The sequence below is a fragment of the Lepisosteus platostomus genome, chromosome 7 (assembly GCF_059453375.1).
Source record: "Lepisosteus platostomus isolate fLepPlt1 chromosome 7, fLepPlt1.hap1, whole genome shotgun sequence".
Taxonomy (NCBI): Eukaryota; Metazoa; Chordata; class Actinopteri; order Semionotiformes; family Lepisosteidae; genus Lepisosteus; species Lepisosteus platostomus.
Genome location: NC_142617.1, coordinates 31,289,795 through 31,307,651, shown reverse-complemented (window position 1 = coordinate 31,307,651; position 17,857 = coordinate 31,289,795). Strand labels below are relative to the sequence as shown.

Sequence of the window (17,857 nt, the reverse complement as noted above, 5' to 3'; positions counted from 1 at the left end):
AGCTGTGTCTTCATCAGGGAGTTGTCCCTGGTGGCAGATCGACCTCAGTTAATGAGCAAGGGCTATGGCTTTTGGAAAGATCTCCTCTGCAGCTCCACAGCAAGCATCCGTCCCGAACTTGAGTGCATGACCACATAAGGACAGGCAGCTGCAGCGGCAGCACATAAATATTTATAGAGGAGAAATGGGATTACAGAAACACTGTATTCAATTTAACGAACTTATGTGTGGTGGATTGTGGAGTAAAAGAAATCCAAAGCATATTTTAACCCTGTAGATTATCTTCTTCATCTTCGTTTTTCTCAAATGTATAAACTTTTATCAAAAGGAAAAGACAGGTGTTAGCTTGATGGTCAAGGATGTATGAATATGATCCAGAGTTTCAAGACAAGGGCTTTACTACTATTTATTATATATGTACTTTTTATTTATGATTAGGTGCTAGTAATGTTATGACACTATTTTCTCAAATTAGCCTGGCTTTTGTGATCAATCAAGGCTGATACTTTTTTTTATCCAGAATCGCTAAACGTTTTTAAAGATTTCTTAATGATGAAGAATTCTAATCCCTTAACATCCTGATACACTGTATAGATACTGTATACAGTATATTGCTTTGTACTGTAAGTCCAGCTCAACTACGTGAATGTCAGAGGAAAAAAATAAGTGGAAGGGTTGATTCTCTGTCCTTTTTCGGTGTTGTTTATATACCCCTGGTTTCATTCTTTGCATTTGATATTTCATTCCTTTCATGAGAATCAGGTTTATCAGAATCAAGTTTCGTTCAAAATAGGCCCATAAGAAATGAAAAAAAGAGCAAGCTCCCTTGAGGACAAGCTAAATCTCCCAGTGAGTGTTTATGAAATTCTCCCATGCAGAAGCAGAACTCCTAATCTCCTGGAATGTAGAGAACATGAGATCAGAAATGAAAAGAAGAAAGCAAAGCAAAATATCTTATAAGATGTGCCAAAAGGTGCATATCTAACCATATGTTCTTGTATTCTAATACTGAAGAATTGCAGCTCCACAAATCCTTACAAACATAAAACCTTAGACCTTTGTCAGCTTTTTGGCATAATTGACCAATGTGTCTTTGTAACTTGAAAGAGCCATGTGGATTCAAACTCAAACTATAGTTTGAAACGGACTCAAACTATTAATAATTACAAAACTTTTGGGTAACATAATTGTAATGTTGCCATAGCCGGCACAGGGATGCCAAAAATGTAACGTAGTGTGCTCTCTGAAGGCACCAGTTCTGTAGGGTTTGGGCATTTACTGGGACAATTATTAATTGTAGCAGTAAATCACAAAATTGATTCTTTTGATGGCTTTAGAATCCAAACATGCTATATAACTCAAACAACGCATACACACAGGTACTAATACACGAGGATACATTTATTAATTCATAGAATATGCATATAAACCTAACAGATCTTATCGAGAGGGTTATCAGAATACAAAAGATATATATATTCAGTCAGTTACAAAGAGTTACATATATATCAAGAGGACATACGTTCAGTATATCATTCATTTAGACCGTTTCATAAATGAACTTGGTTATAACTTCTACATTAGATACTCAAAACAAGTACATAACTCTTAGGAATTAAATTGATATCAACTGGTTGGGATAACAATTGAATTCTCGAGCTGTAATGCATTGAAGTTGAATACTCATCCAATCTCTGGGGATTCAGATCTCCTGCGGGCACAAAGAAACAGTTGCAGGCTTGTTGCTGTCCAATCCGCGCTCTCTGGCTCCGTGCCAGGTTGTGCTGTGCGGTTTGCGACGGTGCGCTGCAGATGCTCACTGACCGGCTAGTTAGTGTTGGCTTTAACTAGCAAAGTTTGTGCACAGGAGAAAAGATGACTGTGGGTCCCAGCAAGTCAGGAAGAGGACCGGTTCGTTCCTGATGAAGAGCTAGTTCTGAATAGTGATTCAGCTGTCCACAGTTCCGACCTGTTCACGAGGCCTGCTGCTGGTGCTAACCTCGGGTGGATCCTCTGGTTACTCTCTGGCAACCTCCGCTCTAGACTCTTAGAACAAAGGAAAGTTCTGGCACTCGGACACACTGGCCGTTCCGTGGTTGTCCGGGCTTAGTCTCAGGATGGTCAGGAGGCGCGCTGCGAGAATGTCCTGCCCCTGGGAGCCTTCTGCTCCTGGGCCGTCCTGCCCTGGAATTCTCCTTTGAATTCCCGTTAGAATAGTCCACAGAATGTCTGAATCTCTCAGGCTCTCTGTGTTGCCTGTTTTTACCTGAAGGAACTTCAGCTCATTCATTGGCTGAAAGTTCCATGGGCATCAGAGTCCCACGTTGGTTACTCAGCTCTACCAGTCCCTGATTGGTTGATCAAGGTGAGATATGAGTCACTTACTCCTGACACTTAGGAATGCAGTCCAGATGTCCATCTGGCACTCCCTAGACAGATAGGCGCCAATGGATGACCATTGATTATGATAGCCAGGCTTAGCTAAGTGCATCCCCCTTTGGGAGAAACTGCATGAATAGTTTCTCTGTGGCTGCACCACAGAGATGAACAGAGAAATGGGGCCTCATTTGGGAAGGCTCAGAACACTTAATTCTTTCTTATTAATAAGCCTCGCCGCCAGATAATACACACAATACAAAATCTTTCACTAAAATGTGTGACATTTCTCAGGTTAAATTTTGATTAATTTCCTAACTTTCTTGCACTATTTAAAACAAGAATAGCAGTGGCAAAGACCATGGTTTGTTTCACCTATTCTCCAAGGCAACCTGCAAACCTTTGCCTCCTTAGAAAGCAGGACTCCTTGTGTCAACAAGGTCCATTCAAAAGCACAAAAGTCACACATTTAAGTAGTCCCAATTGAAAAGGTCATAACTTTGTAGCGAAGTGAAATTATTTATGATGGATTGGGAACAGCTCTTGAATGACAAACTGGATAAAAGATATTGGAGAGGACTGCAGTAGGTAAAAAAGAATGCAATAAGACCAGCAGGGAGCATATCACTTTTCAGGGTCAGTGTGTCTTGGGGCCTGATTTTTTTAAAGGTCTGCTTGAGTGATTGCTGAGGTTTTGTTACACAGTAGGTGAGCTGCAGCATCAGGTTCTTATCAAAACATTGGCTTTTTACCATAGTCAATCAACTATGGCACAGAACTGTTTTTTTAATGCACAATTTAAAATAAAATAAAAAATATCTAAAGAGCTTTGATCCCTCTATCTCTCATTTTGGAACATCTACTCTAAGTCTGTGAAGGATTCATTTAGATAGCAATTTAGGCCTTATAGTACAGATATTCCTGGATTGATATGGGTGAGTGCGAATGGAATTTTCCGACTGGTTGAACAGAATTGGTCAGGCATTGCCACGGTCAGAAGAGAATGAAGCTGGCTTCCTGCTTCCTGTAATGAGTTATAGTAATGAGAGTTTTCAAGGCACTTGCAAGGCTGCAGTTCCATTAATACTTCATCTGATACTTTAGCTTTGCTGTTTTACAACATTGCTAGGCAGTGTAAATAGTTTAATGTCCCAGCAGTACACATTTTGAAATACAGTAGGTATGTACAGTATTTTATCTTAACCTTTTCTTCACTTCGCTTGTGCTTGCACAAAGCTGCAGGGGTGAGTGCAGTTCATTAAGAGCTGGCAAATAAACAGAATAAATGGGAAAATGCATAAACCATTTACAAATTATAACCTTTAAATTAAAATTACATTTAATAATGATATAGGTTAAAAGTACTGTACATAATTCCTGGTGATTGACCTGAAACATTTTTTTTCCACTGTGGAATAAAGATGAATGTGTTTCCTACTGTGAGTCAGTCCTGTATGGGCAAAAAAGATGTAGTTTTACTCAGACCTATACTACCAAGAAGTGAGGGTTTGTTAGAGTTTTTCTAAAATAACTGAAAAAAGAAAACAACAATAACTCTATAAAACTGATACTACAGTATATCATAATTGTTTGTTTTGCATCCAAACAACTGTTTAACACATGGGGAGTTTTACAAAAAAATACAAACATTACATATAAACACTACTGTACATTAAAAATAAATCTCACAATACATAAAAACATCGACCCATACATAGTCATTATACGATACAATCCTCCTACAAGGATTCACACAGTTTACCAAAACCTGCAAGTTTACTTTCCCACAATCACCCTAAGCTCCTATAATTGCACAATACCCCTTCATTTTCACAAATAACCACTAACTGCACTTGCCCCTAAACTGATACTCCTTTATTATGAGTTCATTTTTTGAGTAGTTTGATTGAACACAGGATAAACAAATTCCCCATTTTGTTATGTCTGCATTGAGGATCTCTAACATGTCTGTTTGATGGCACCAGTTGATATTCTTCATGCAAAGCATGTGGGGTATCAGAGGAAATACTAACGGCTCTGTTCAAGTGTTTTGCCCCACTATCTTAGAATACATGCACAGTGATATAAATCAAGTTTACCATTTACTGGCTGTATGCCTAAACCAAGATCCTCTCCAATGATTTCATCACAGTTTGCTGACATAAGAGGTATTGGCCTGAAATGACTGTGTTCTTTTGGACAGGTTTTCTTAGCGAGGGGTATAATACGTAAGGTTTTGTATATAGGAAAAATTTGTGTCTACACATCTGGAAAATTGTTTGCCAATCTGGAGCTAATTTCCTTGCGGAGAACTTCAGAATAAATGCTGTGTATGATCATCACCAGTTGCCTTACAAACATTTGTAGACTGAAAAGTGTTCATGACTTGGTCTACATTAATGATAACCATGTCTGAACTGTTAAGTGAAATTTAATTTAGAAATTTATAACAAGAATCATAAATGTCTACTTTATCATACCTGGTGAAAAGCAAAACTTTAAATTTAGCTCATTTGAAAACTGAAGTTCATTATCAGTCATTATTCCCGTCATTTTCTTCATACTGTCCCAGTTTTGTTCTATGGTTATTTGATTTAAATTAATCCTCCAAATGTTTTTTTTTTGTATATTTGGCTTTTAATTCTTTTTCAGTCACATTCATTTCACCAAAGCCCTTATTTTTGAAAGAGAATTTTCTCAGAATCACGGTATGTGTAGTGTCCTTTCTTATATACTGTATACACCTTGTTATTTAGATACACCCTTATTTTCCTTTTTGGAAATAAAATGACTTTACACAAAAAATGATGTCACTGTTGTTATGTTATCTAAGACCCTTATTGAAACATGTCCAACTCCATACGCTCAAAAAATAGGAGAACCTGTTTAAGGCATATCTGAGAGCTGTAATTGTATTATTCTTTTTATTGGGATAGAAGCAGGGCGGCATAGTGGCACAGTGGTTAACATGCAGCCTGGGGCCATAGAGTCAATTCCTCGGGTGCTATCTGCGTAGTGTTTGTATGCTGTGTTCATGTTGCTGTGGTGCTCTGGTTTCCTCCCTTAGTCCAAACACATATACAGTAGGTAGGTTGCCTTCTGGGAAAATTGTGCCTGAGTGTGAATGTGTGTGATTGCTTCTGTGTGTGCCCTGACATCCCATGTGGTGCGTATCCTGCTTTGTGCCCGCTGATTGCTGGCACAGGATCCCGCTCCCCTGCAAGCCTGTAAAGCTATTAAATAATGGTGGATGGATGTATTTGAGGATTAGTTACAGAGCTTCCAGTAAATACTTAAAGGACAGGCAAATCTCTCAGTCCATTCCAATACGCTTGGGCCTACAGGTACAATAAGGATATTGTATGTTTCATTTAATATATGTTGATAATATTAATTTAATCTTTTTACATATTAACTGCTTTTCTCTTTTTTGTTTTACAGCATGATAGGACATCCAGGTAAGTAATTGCATTTTTTTTGTCTGTAACTTTCATTTACTGTATATCCATAGTTCTATGGTTTTATGAAAAGGAAAACACTTTGAATATAAAAACATAGTTCAATTGTAGTTTCTGAAGACTGACACCAAAGTAGTCATATGCATTAAACTACATATGCATTAATTATTTTACAAACCTAATCTATCATGTACAGTATATAAACATTATCATGTCAATTTATCAGCAACTTATACATACAGTATATTAAACCAGGGCATGTTCATTTACACAATTCAAGGTTAGTTCACCATTTTCCTTATGGGTCCCTGTACTGCAGGTTTCACTAGGTTTTCTAAACAATCAATCAACAAATAATTGGCACAAACCTCCATTTGTAACCAATTAAGTCCATTATTTTATTCAATTAATTAATAGAACCAGTAGCAGATATAGAGTTACTGTATCATCTGTGTTTTCCTTCATTCCACAATGCTCCCATCAAAAAGAGCATTTTTCTTCTGTTCACTAGCTATTTCCTCATCTTTCCAATTACTCCAAAACCAACAGGGGAATGTGACCTCATAACCACCTCATTTTCTCTGAACTTTTCTTCAGAAAACATCTGGATGAGATGCTTGAGTCAATTAGGTACAAAACAGGCTAGATGGGCCTAATGGCCTCTTCTAATTTGTACCTATTTTATGTCCTTAAGTTAACATAACAACATCCCACCCTAGACAGACTGCTTTCTTTTCACACTTACTGTAGGAACAACATGGGCGACCACCAGGACAATGGCCATTGCTGTTAGCCACTCATTTCACACTGAATCCCTCACATTTATTTCATTCTCTTGAGGAAATTGAGCTGAATGTATAGTTCAGAATTGTGTGATATCCTCTCAAGTCCATGATATAAGAAAACGTAAAATGTTTAATTTGGGAGAGGGAGCTTTCCAATCATGATTCTATTTTAGTCTCATTTTCTTAATCCAATGCCTGATTTTGCACCAGACATCCACAACTCTTAAAATAAAGGGCCTCCTATTCTTAGACCTACAGTAAATGCACTCCTTTGAAATGTCAACTCCCAAAATTCCAACAATTCTGGAACAAAAGCATTTAATTTAAAACAAATTGTCTTAATTAGACAAAATAAAGACGCACCATGAGTTTTGAGTTTAAAAGTAATGAGTTTTTTAACTTTTTTTAAATAGTACAGTATGTTCAGAAATTGTAGTACCTTCATCAGCAGAACTAGTCAACATGTCTCTGTTTTGTATGTAGATTATATTGCAAGTACTGCATGTTTTATTCATTTTGACCAATTACTCATCCAAAATAGCCTACTGAGTGTTTTTCATGTGTCAGCTCGAGGATACAAACCATACTCACAGGGTAGAATGAGGAAGTGTAGACAAACTCTTTTGACCTGTCCACATTACAGCAGAGCTATTTGTCTTTTAGCACAATGTAGATTCACCGTCAATTGGTGGAGATGCTCAACCATCACTGAAAGTACTGCAAGCTCACAAGCACCTCATTAGTAGGCTGCAGGGGCTGATGTGTCATTAATAGCTGATAGAACCCTGCTTACTAATCCAATCATATAGTTTGTTTTCTTCTCAACAAATTGCACCTCTCAACTCCACTTAGGACAGCCTGGTCACATTTAGCTAATGACATATATCCAGGCTTAAACTCACAATGCCTTTACCACAGCATAACATCACTTATTAGGCCACTTTGGGGGGCCAACAGGAATTCTGTTTAACTGCCCCTAAATTAATGGGAACCTGCCTTACTGCTTATAAACAGTGGTGTCCATGCTCTGACTTCCAGCATGAGACTAATACTGTGTTTAAGAATTTCGAGTATTATTTGTTTACCATTTAGATAGTTCACTATGAAGTTTAATACACATCACGGATGATAGAGAGGATGTAATTTAATTTTTCTCATATAAAGAAACTATTTTGACCATTTCAAAGTCCTTTACCTATACTGCTTAAATACAGAGTTAAGTGAGCTGTTTTGCTTGTGGGTTTTAGGTTGTTTTCTAGGGGTAGAAGTACGCTTGGCAGTACGCTTGGCACAGCACCATTTTGCTATTAAGCAAACTTTTCACAACACGTGTCTTGAATTAAAATAATCAGGCTCATAGCAGCTTTATTATGGGACACATGTAATGTATGCAGTAAGTGCATACTTTCAGTCTTGTATATGATTGTGTTCTTATACAGTTTAAATTGCTAAATCATTACCTTACTGTACATTGCATTATTCTTAACTACTGATGTTAATAAGATGGTTCATATGCTGCCCCCTTCAGGTTTTTCAGTTGTGGGGCAGAAGATCTACAGTATGTGTTCAGCTTTAGAATGACCTAATCTGCTTTCTCTTTTGAAATTAATAGATTTTCAGCCCTTGCACTTCTAAGGCTGTTCATCTCCAATGCCATGTCTGTTTACAGAACGGAAAGGGGAGTGTATTGTCATCAATATTGTCATCAGATGTTGACTTTGGACTTCTCATTCCTAAATGCAGGTTAGATTCCTCCAGCTCTGGAGACAGTGCTACAGACCGACTGCTGAGCCGAACCAGTTCCTACACCCGACGAGAGAATCGTTTGGCTTCACTGAGCAAGTCTGAGGAAGACAGAAACACCAAGGACTATAAAAAGGCATTTTACAGTTTATATTCAGTTGTCTTTTAAACCAACAGCCATGATTTTATATAAGATTCTTCACTGATGACCAATTTTATATAATATTCTTTTTGAGTAAGCTTGTACAGATATGTGTGCAAGATTCAGAATTGAATGATACAAATGTAATGATTTTTGCTAAGCCTTTCAAATGTAGGTGCATGTACAGTATGACACTTTACAGTTAAAAGGAGTTCTGTGCAGTGGGAAATCGTAAGCCAATTTGTAATTAAATTATTCTCTTTCTTTGCAAAATAATGTCACTGGTAAAGGATGGAATCTAGATTCTAGATTTGCTTGGAAGATTTTTTCATTTACCACAGATTTAAATCTTTTTAGAGTAACTCGTTAGTTCTCAAAGATATATTATGTATAAGTATTCTATTAATCAGACAGCTTCCAACTACAGTTATAATATGAAACTATTTGTTAGCATGAAGTATGTGAAGTTTCCTTTTAGCACCTGTTCAGTGCCTTTTCTCATTCTAACATCTGGTTGTACAGATGTACGAAGATGCTTTGGCTGAAAACGAAAAGCTAAAATCAAAATTGGAAGACAGCAAGAAAGAGCTCGCCAAGATCCGGACACAGCTGGATAAAGTCACACAGGTGAATGTGTTTGAGAGAGCTTACATTTTACTATCATTTACAGTATGTCTGGAATGCAGTGCTGTTTATTCTGAAACAGCGTCTCACCAAATATTATCTATTAATGTCCAGAGTTAATAGATTTATTAAACTATCAAAAAAAGAAACACTTTTTTTTAATCTGCAAACTAATTAATCGACAACTATGTGTAATCTAAGTAGTTCAAGTAGGCAGCTGCGTCAGCATGTGTAAGCTACACAGGAATGAATAAAGGTTCTTTCCATGCTGAAAAGAGAAGAAAAGAAACACGTTTCCCATGCCTGAAGAATGCTCCACAGCCAAAACACTTTCTTTTCTTCTCTTTCAGCACAGAATAAACCTTTAATTGCTCCTATGTGTAATCTAGTCAAGTGTCTAGTCAAATGTACGCATTTTTTTGTTTCAGTACGTTCAGCTAAGGCCTTCCAGTATGTCATAAGTAGTTCACTTCAGAATGAAAAGAGATTAATCTTACTGTATGTGTTGTCGCCACAATGTAGATCTTTTTTGGTTTCAAAACTCTGTCTTGTTACAGTAACTTTGCCACTTTTTGTTGCAGAAGCAGGATAGCATGTCTGAAAAATCCACAGTGTTTGAGACTGAGAAAAGGGTATTCACATTTTTCTCATTTTAATTCCTTATTATCAGTAAGGGTATATACTGAAGGATCCTGTTATTTAATTTAAACCCTTTCCATAGTTTGACAAATGTTCATCAGTTGTTCTCAAATCTTTTTTCATATAAGCAGAATATTAGCACTGGCAAATGCTCTTTAAAAACCCAATTTTAGGTCTCTTTCCCTTCCTTTTAACTAAATTTTACATTTTTTCTTTATAACTTATTAGTTACATTATTTTTAAGGGTTAATTCTTTCTGTAAGCTTGATGCTTAATTTTGTATTGACTGTCTGGTAGAATAGAAATAAATAATTGAGACTGACAGCAACAGAGGCAAAATCTCCTCCTGACTCTGTGATATAAATTATTTTCTTACATCTTATTATTTTCTTACTTCTTTGAAGGAAAAACGCACTCTGGAGAAAAAGGTGTCGGAAATGGAGGAAGAGCTCAAGGTAAAGGTTTTTACATTAGATGTTTGATAGATCTTAACAAGCATGTCCTCACTAGTGCAGACTAGTTTAGTTTAACTAAACAATAGCAAAATGAATCATTCCCTGCCCTTAAAGAAGCATCATATTTGTATTAATTAAGAAAACAATAGGATAGAATTAATACTATTGGTATTTACATGATTGTTATTACTTTAAAGTTAGTGCCTGCATTTCAAGCACAGTTTTAGTATCTATTCACAGTATGCACACAAATACATACATAGTACAGTGCCATTCTTAACGTGTGCAGAGAGCCTGATGGACAGAAAAATACTATTAATTCTTCTTCACAGTAATCTCCAGCTTCATCTTGGCAACCCTTAATAGACAACTTTCTAATAAATTGCAAACATTGAGTACTAAGAGTGATGGCAGCCCAAAAAATCTAAGCATAACAGCGAAAAATAAATAATATTGTTTAGTTCCCATCATATCTTTATGGGTTGTTTCCAAATCTTTGATTATAATGATACATTATATCATATTTTTACAGTTAAAAATACTATTGTTGTATTTACAAGTATTTCTCACAAGTATTTCTCATGTCATGCTTGCAGTAAAGTTTCAAGAAAGGAAAGCTAAAAAATGATTTTGCTTAGTGGCCACTTCTTTGCATTTAATGATGTTATTACCGTTACTTCAGCAGGACAGCTCTCTAAGACTGTGGTCTCATTTTCATTAATCCTGGTGCAGGGCTTCTGGTGAGTGGCACAGAAAAAACTTAGACCTGCTTCCTGCTGCCACACACCCCTGCAGTGTCTGGCCATGGCCTGTCCATGACAAAGGCTTCTTTTTACCAGCCTTTTAAAGCAACCCTCATACACACCACCCACTCTGCGTGTTTCTGATTTCTTTAGTTTGTTATTGTTATCCACTCTTGAATGTATTAGGTTCCTTTTAATTCACTTAATGATTTTCAGATCTTTTTGCTTAGGCTCAGAATAAGCTCTACATAGAAATCAAGCATTGTGTGTAATATATGATTAGGAGAATTGAAAATCATATATAGAAGTTTTAAAAAGCATTTAAATAAACAATAGCCTAATTGATTTTAAAAATACTAAACTTATTGTTACCATGGAGCAAATTGTGTACTGGACTGAAACAACACGCAAAAAATACAGATTTGAATAAGGACACTGCCGGGTGGCACCAGAAGTGTTTCACTAGGCTCCTATCCAAGGCAGTATCACAGGCATTTGGTTGGTAGAACTATCAAATCAAATCTGTAAAGGTTGTCTGAAACTGAACCAGCAACCAGCAGCAGTGGGGCCTATTAAGAAGCTTAAGACTGAACAGCACAAGGCTTGTACATCAGAACTCAGGCCAGTTTGCTGTATCCTGAAATGACGCTTGCATGGGATTTCTAAAACACCCTTTCTAAGTCTGAAGAAATTTCAGATCACACCAAACAGTATTTTAACCATGCAATGACAATTACAGCATATTACCAAACAGTAAAATGTGTCCATTATGTTTTTCAAAAGATCTGAAATACATTTTTGCACAAGTATGTGGTATGAACACAGATGGCTGGATGCATACTGTTCACGTCAGTGTTTCACTGATTAAAATGTAAGTCTTAAAGGTTGTGACCAATCCAAAATATATTTACATAGAGGCAATAGTCTCAATGCATGAACAAGACACTGGGGAGATGTTTTTAGCTGCATTTTTAGGAGTCTTTTCTGGCTTGCAAGTCTTTCCAATTGACTATTTCACGAAAATTAATCAATTTGTTTATATAGCACACGTTACTCGTCAATTAAATTATGTTTCTGTATATCATATGCTATTCAAGGGAAATAAATAAGTAAAGCATATACCTTCTGGTTTGAGGAAGAATGCTTTGTCTAGGAGCAAAGCCACTAAGTTGATTACACACTCTCTACTTTCAAAACAGCATAAGATGGAAAGCATAAGATGATTTCTAGTACTTTATATGAAAGAATACAAGCTTTATAAAAGAGTCATCCGCTTATCAGTCAAATAAAGTTAGTTTCTCTGACAGTTTATTGGTGTAGGTTTTGAAATAAGTAACAGGAATGCATTTTATAATGTTTTAAAAAATAAATATTCTGTTGCTATTTACTTTCATCATTTTGTTCACAATACTGTAGCTTCTTTTGGCTAGTTAAAAGGATGGCCATTAGCTCATTACTCGAGTTTGTGTGAGTGGAGTGACTAATAATTTTAACAGCTCCACAGTAAATGTTACCAAATGGCCTTAAAGGAAAAGAGCCAATTTCAAATGTGTTGTTAACTCTTGCCTATACTGGTGCCCCTGTTACCTTACTTAAGCCATGCTCCCGTTGAGTGTGGAAAAACTGCGTATGAGGCCATGTGTAAACCACCATATCATGAAAATACAGTGCAACAGGGAATTACTAGGGGCTCTCTTAAAAAGTCATTTTTACAGTACATCACATACACTACAATACTTTAATGTTTCATTGTCCTTCGATTAAAATAAACCGAAATGGTAATTTTAAAATGGCTCAGTGGCATGGTGGTACTACAATATGTATTGCTACCTCACAGCTCCAGGATCATGGCTTTGTTTCCACCCTCTGCCACTTGTCTGATTGAAGTTTGCATTTCCCTCTCATGTTTGTGTGGGAATTTCCACCCAGGGTGCTCCAGGTTCCTCCCACCTCTGAAGACATGCTGACTGAGTTTTCTAAATTATTTTTGTTTCTCAATTGCTGTACATTGGACTTGAACACAACAGTCATGAGTTTTCTGTCCCACTTTGCATTCTGTGCTGACCATGGCACAAATATAATGAACATTAGATCATTATATATTGTGAGGGCCAAACCAACAATCAGACAGTACAATCGAACCATTCCTGGGCCTATTGTTCCGTGCAAGGTCTATGCTTTCAAAACACAGTCCCTCACTCTGTGCTCTGTACACTTTGCTCGCTGCTTTTGTCTTGCCTTGTCTGTCCATGTTTCTCTCTGCCTGCTTGTCCTCCACTGTATCTCCCTCCCCTCCTCCTCTGTCTCATCTTTCCAGAGCCTCCCCCAGCTGGCACAGATTCAGACCCTGCGCTGGGTGAACGAGCGGCTCGTGGCAGAGAACCGAGCCATGATGCGGGTCATCGCCAAGCTATCCAAGGTCACCTCCCTGCCAGAGACTGAAGACCTCTAACCCCCACTCTTCCACTCCTCTCCATTCTTCCTCCTCCTGTTCCTTCACATGTCTTCTCTGCTGCACTGCTCTCAGGCAGGTCATGACCCCACACAGCCCCACACTATGTCATTGAAGGCTTCCTTTGGGCTGTACTTTTCTCAAGTCTCTCTCTGTGCTGTGACTTACAGTCTGATACTGTACACTGTTTTCTTTTTTCCTTCAACCTCAATAAAGACAAAAGGTCCTATGTCCAAAGCTTTAATTTTGAATTATGGTGACAACCAAATTAAACCTACAAGAAAAATAAAAAGGTCATGAGAAGGTAACACTTAAGTGATCATCCAAACCATCATGCTCATTTACAGTAGTTGCTAATATCCTCGATTTGGTTGCTGATCCCAGGATTTCATCCAGCTGCTTCTTAAAGGTTCCCAGTGTATGAGCTTCAACAACATGGCTAGGTACGTGTAAAAAAGTAAACATTTTACTGACTGGATGCAAGCAAACCAAGCGTATCTCATGGCACCTACTGTGGTTTTAAAAGGTTTTAAAACTTTGCTAGAAAACAACACGCTTGGTTTGATAGACTTCAACTACACGTTCTTTCCTTAATGACAGCAGTGCAAAATATTTTAGTTCTAAGGTTTTAAACATGTTGGTAAAAGGTTTTAAACATGTTGGTAAACTAGGACAATGTTTTAGAGTCTATCCACAGAATGAACATAAGGAAAACAATTTTCCTTTTTAGGAAATAAAGAATAGGCTCTTCATTTTCATTGAAAAGATTTAGCTTGAGCATACTGTATGTTAAATCACATCAGATCTTCAAAAAATAAGTGGATTTATCCTTCTATAATTTAATGTCAAATATATGCCATCTGAACAGAAAAAAAACACTATGTATCATTGAGCACTGGAATTCAACTGATTGAAAATGCAATCATTTCTTGTAACTGTTTATGGAAGTTTGTGTTTGTGTAACAGCTGTATTGTTTGCTAAAGATGTCTGCTCTTGAGAAACAATCCTTAAATGTACAGCAGCTGTCAAGCAATGGGATATTAAAATTACAGGCTTAACAACAATGACAGCATCTTTGCCTCTGAACTATTAATAGTGGTTTTGTGTTGTGCATTCCAGGGAATTATTGTATATGCACAGACAGTTGAAATTGGTTGTTGTGTTTGAAAAACAACTATAGTACCAATGACACTTGAAAGTTCAGACATAATGCATTTTACTTACCCCACTGAGAATGGTATTTCTCTAAGGTTTTCTGAATTATTGTGGAAAAAATAAGGGGTAAAATTCTCTAAGGATATTTTAAAGTGGATTTTTTTTTATCAAATCATGTGTTTTTAAATTAATGAATGTATAATATGATTTATTTTATATTCTATTATGGAGTATATTCTTGATCAAAGGCAATGGTCAGAATAACTATGTTTTGTTGCTGGTTGACTAAAAAGAACAGATTGTGTCAAATGCTCTCAAAGGTATTTCAGCAATGTCTGAAGAACAATCTGCTTGAGGAAAACCGAGCTTATTTGAAGTGTTTCCAGCTGCTGCTTTACAAACCTCCCTTTCTCTATCTGTTCAGGTTTTAACTGAACTCAAATCTGATAACCAAAGGCTGAAGGATGAAAATGGAGCCCTAATCCGTGTCATCAGCAAGCTGTCAAAGTGATGACTACAAGGCAGAAACGAAGGAGCTGCAGAGCATGCACATCCACGGCCATCTCACAGTCCAGTACTGGCTCACTATCACTCGCTGGCTCACCACAGATCTGCACCTGCTATAAACTACTCACACTGCTGTAGAGGATGCAAGGACAAAGACTCGTCAATCAGGGACTTGCTATAAACACATCTTAGTTGGAGTAGCAGCCAGGACTCTGTAACATTTTAAGTAGCCATAGCCTCAAGTTCATTGGAGCCCCTCCCTAGAACATTCATGAAGACAGACAAACCCTATTAGAAAGAGTCACATACTACACTAAGACTATACAGTATTTCATAAAGATACTCTTTTATTGATTTACCACACAAGATAACAAAGGTTTACAGAGATTTTTATATGACATATTTTTAAATTATTGCCAAAGAAATGAGTGTTGAAGGTGTTATGTTATATTAGCTAGAGATTACGTGTAGACATCTGTTATCAGTATCGAGTGTGTACGGTACCAATTCTAATTTTTAGTCTACAGTACATATTCAGCTTAAACATTCAATAAGGGTGTTCAAACTGACTTTGTAATCTAATAGCAGGATCTTTTCTGCTTGACTATCAGCAGGTAAGAGACCATGAGTCTCACTGTATTCATCCATTCACTTCATCCTACCTTTACCCTCCACTTGCTTTTCAAATTATCCATGATCATAAACCATTTCCAGAACATCTGCATTCCACAATCCTTCCTTAAAAGCTCCCCATTGATTGAAATATATCCAGAAAATATACAAATGTCCAGACGGTGCAAAAATCTCAAGACTACAGTACATTACATTGAGAGAAACATTTTACACAGGGCATGGAATGTATCATAGTTTATGTCAACTTATTTCAATTCCAGTTCTAATTCTGGTAAACTGATCATATTACAGACTTGGATTTCACTTATCATACTTCTTAGGTTTGGCAGTTTTTCCAATATTTCATGTTGAAGTCTCATTAGTAGAATTTGAATGTACACTTCTTGATGCAGATATATTTTAAAAGAAATGATTGCAGATGCTTCAAACTATCGCAAGATACATCTCAGCCAAAAAGTGAAACATTAATGACTTCCATTTTATATGTTTAATTACAGTATATAGGTAGAAAATGATGACATCATGATGAAGAAACTTTGGTAAAATTACAATTTCATCTTTAAGAGTATCTTTAACACTTTTGCTTCCTGTGCCTTGCATTTGACTTGCAAAGAAAACAAGTGAAAACCTTCCCATAAATATAAAGTAAAGCAAGCCCCAGTGTTTACTATTTAATATGTATTTATGCTATATATTTGAAAATCCTAAAAATGGAATGTGACACATCAATAAAAAATAACTACAGTACTATACTGCTTTGCCTATTTTTATTATAAAGTAAAATTGTTCCTGTTTAATTTCAAGCCTAATTAGAAAGTCTAGAAAGCTTCCATTTTGCCTACAGGTACACTGGACTGGTGTCAGTGCACTGTTGCACATGTTCTGAGATGTTCACAGCTAGAAATTTCTAACCTGGCAAGATGCTGCAGCTAAACAATCTTGTAGACCACAGCACAGGATGCCTTTCCATGAAATGTACATAATCCAAAAGAGATGACCTGGGCATTAATGTCTAGTACAGAACTCTAGTAGTTGTGAGGAAACCTGACTGCACAGTGCTACATTGACCTCACCTGGTGACCTTTCTACTGACTGAACCCAGCAGATTAATGCACATCCTCAATGCTACAATGGCTTTTTTGCAAGATGTGAATTTAAAAGGGTCTTTGAGAGAAATACTAAGATCACACTAAGATTAGCACAATGCATCGCAGGTGTACAGTTCACTTTGCTTCAAACAGTACTGGCTTGTGACCTTTGCAGTACTGTACATGTCCTGTTGATTAGACCCATTGATGGCAAATGTAATTAATTTATTAATGTAATTTCTGTTCAACCTGAATTCAGAGTACCTTCTACAAAATATTCCTTTTTTCCTTTTCCTGAAAACTGTCCATTTGAAGTGATTCATGTCTTTTTGATGTTAGTGGATGCAATATAAACTGATGGAATAAAGAAACACAACATTTTCTGGAATGAGAATACTATAGTTATAATTTATGTACATTCACAAAACGTTGTCCATTTGTTTTAAGTCCTCTGACCAGCAACACAGCTTGTGCAGTGAGGCATTGCAACTTGCCAATCACATGAAAGCTCGTTAGGTGCACTTTTACGCAATGAGGCTCCATGCTGCTGGCCTTAGAGCAAGGCGACCTGTCAGAGGCCATCTGCTCACACCTCCTAGACGTCACACCCAACTGGCTTGGTCCAGACAGAGGCTACGATGGACTCGCCAGCAGTGGCATCAGGTCCTCTTCATGGATGAGTCACTCTTCAGCCTGTTCTACGCAGACAGGAGAGCCAGAGTGTGGAGGAGGTGTTGCGTTTCTTTTTTCCATCTGTATATAAAGTATGTTCCTCAGTTTGTATAGTGAAACATAAAAGGATTGGGGTGTAGCAACATGCACATCTTAAAGGCAGCTGTTTAAGAGTATTAATACTATAAGCTATAAGGGTACAGACCCAATGGCCTTTACTTACAGTGTAAAAGAAAACCAAAAACCAAAAACCAATTGATATATTTTATTTTTTATGGAGCAAGTTAAGGTTTATTCCATGCTGAAAAGAGAAGAAAAGAAACACAACGTTTTGGCTGTGGAGCCTTCTCCGGGTATGAGAAAGAGTCGAAAGTCTCTAAAACT

The 17,857-nt window shown here is 37.0% G+C and overlaps 1 protein-coding gene across 6 annotated transcripts in view; it reads left to right on the top strand.

The window, feature by feature from the left end:
- Nucleotides 1–16,460, top strand: part of ppp1r12b (protein phosphatase 1, regulatory subunit 12B) — a 61,665-nt gene extending 45,205 nt beyond the window's left edge. The window contains exons 6-12 of one of the 6 annotated variants that reach the window (XM_088639838.1): nucleotides 5,818–5,834; nucleotides 8,363–8,498; nucleotides 9,027–9,131; nucleotides 9,710–9,760; nucleotides 10,172–10,222; nucleotides 13,283–13,492; nucleotides 14,998–16,460. In XM_088639838.1, the coding sequence (XP_088495964.1) occupies nucleotides 5,818–5,834; nucleotides 8,363–8,498; nucleotides 9,027–9,131; nucleotides 9,710–9,760; nucleotides 10,172–10,222; nucleotides 13,283–13,417 (495 nt within the window). In that variant the 3' untranslated portion in view covers nucleotides 13,418–13,492; nucleotides 14,998–16,460. Of the gene's footprint in view, nucleotides 1–5,817; nucleotides 5,835–8,362; nucleotides 8,499–9,026; nucleotides 9,132–9,709; nucleotides 9,761–10,171; nucleotides 10,223–10,904; nucleotides 10,963–13,282; nucleotides 13,493–14,997 lie in introns of those variants that run through there. The other 5 variants (XM_088639842.1, XM_088639840.1, XM_088639843.1 and 2 more) reach the window with 5 other exon arrangements.
- Nucleotides 16,461–17,857: the final 1,397 nt, after the last annotated feature.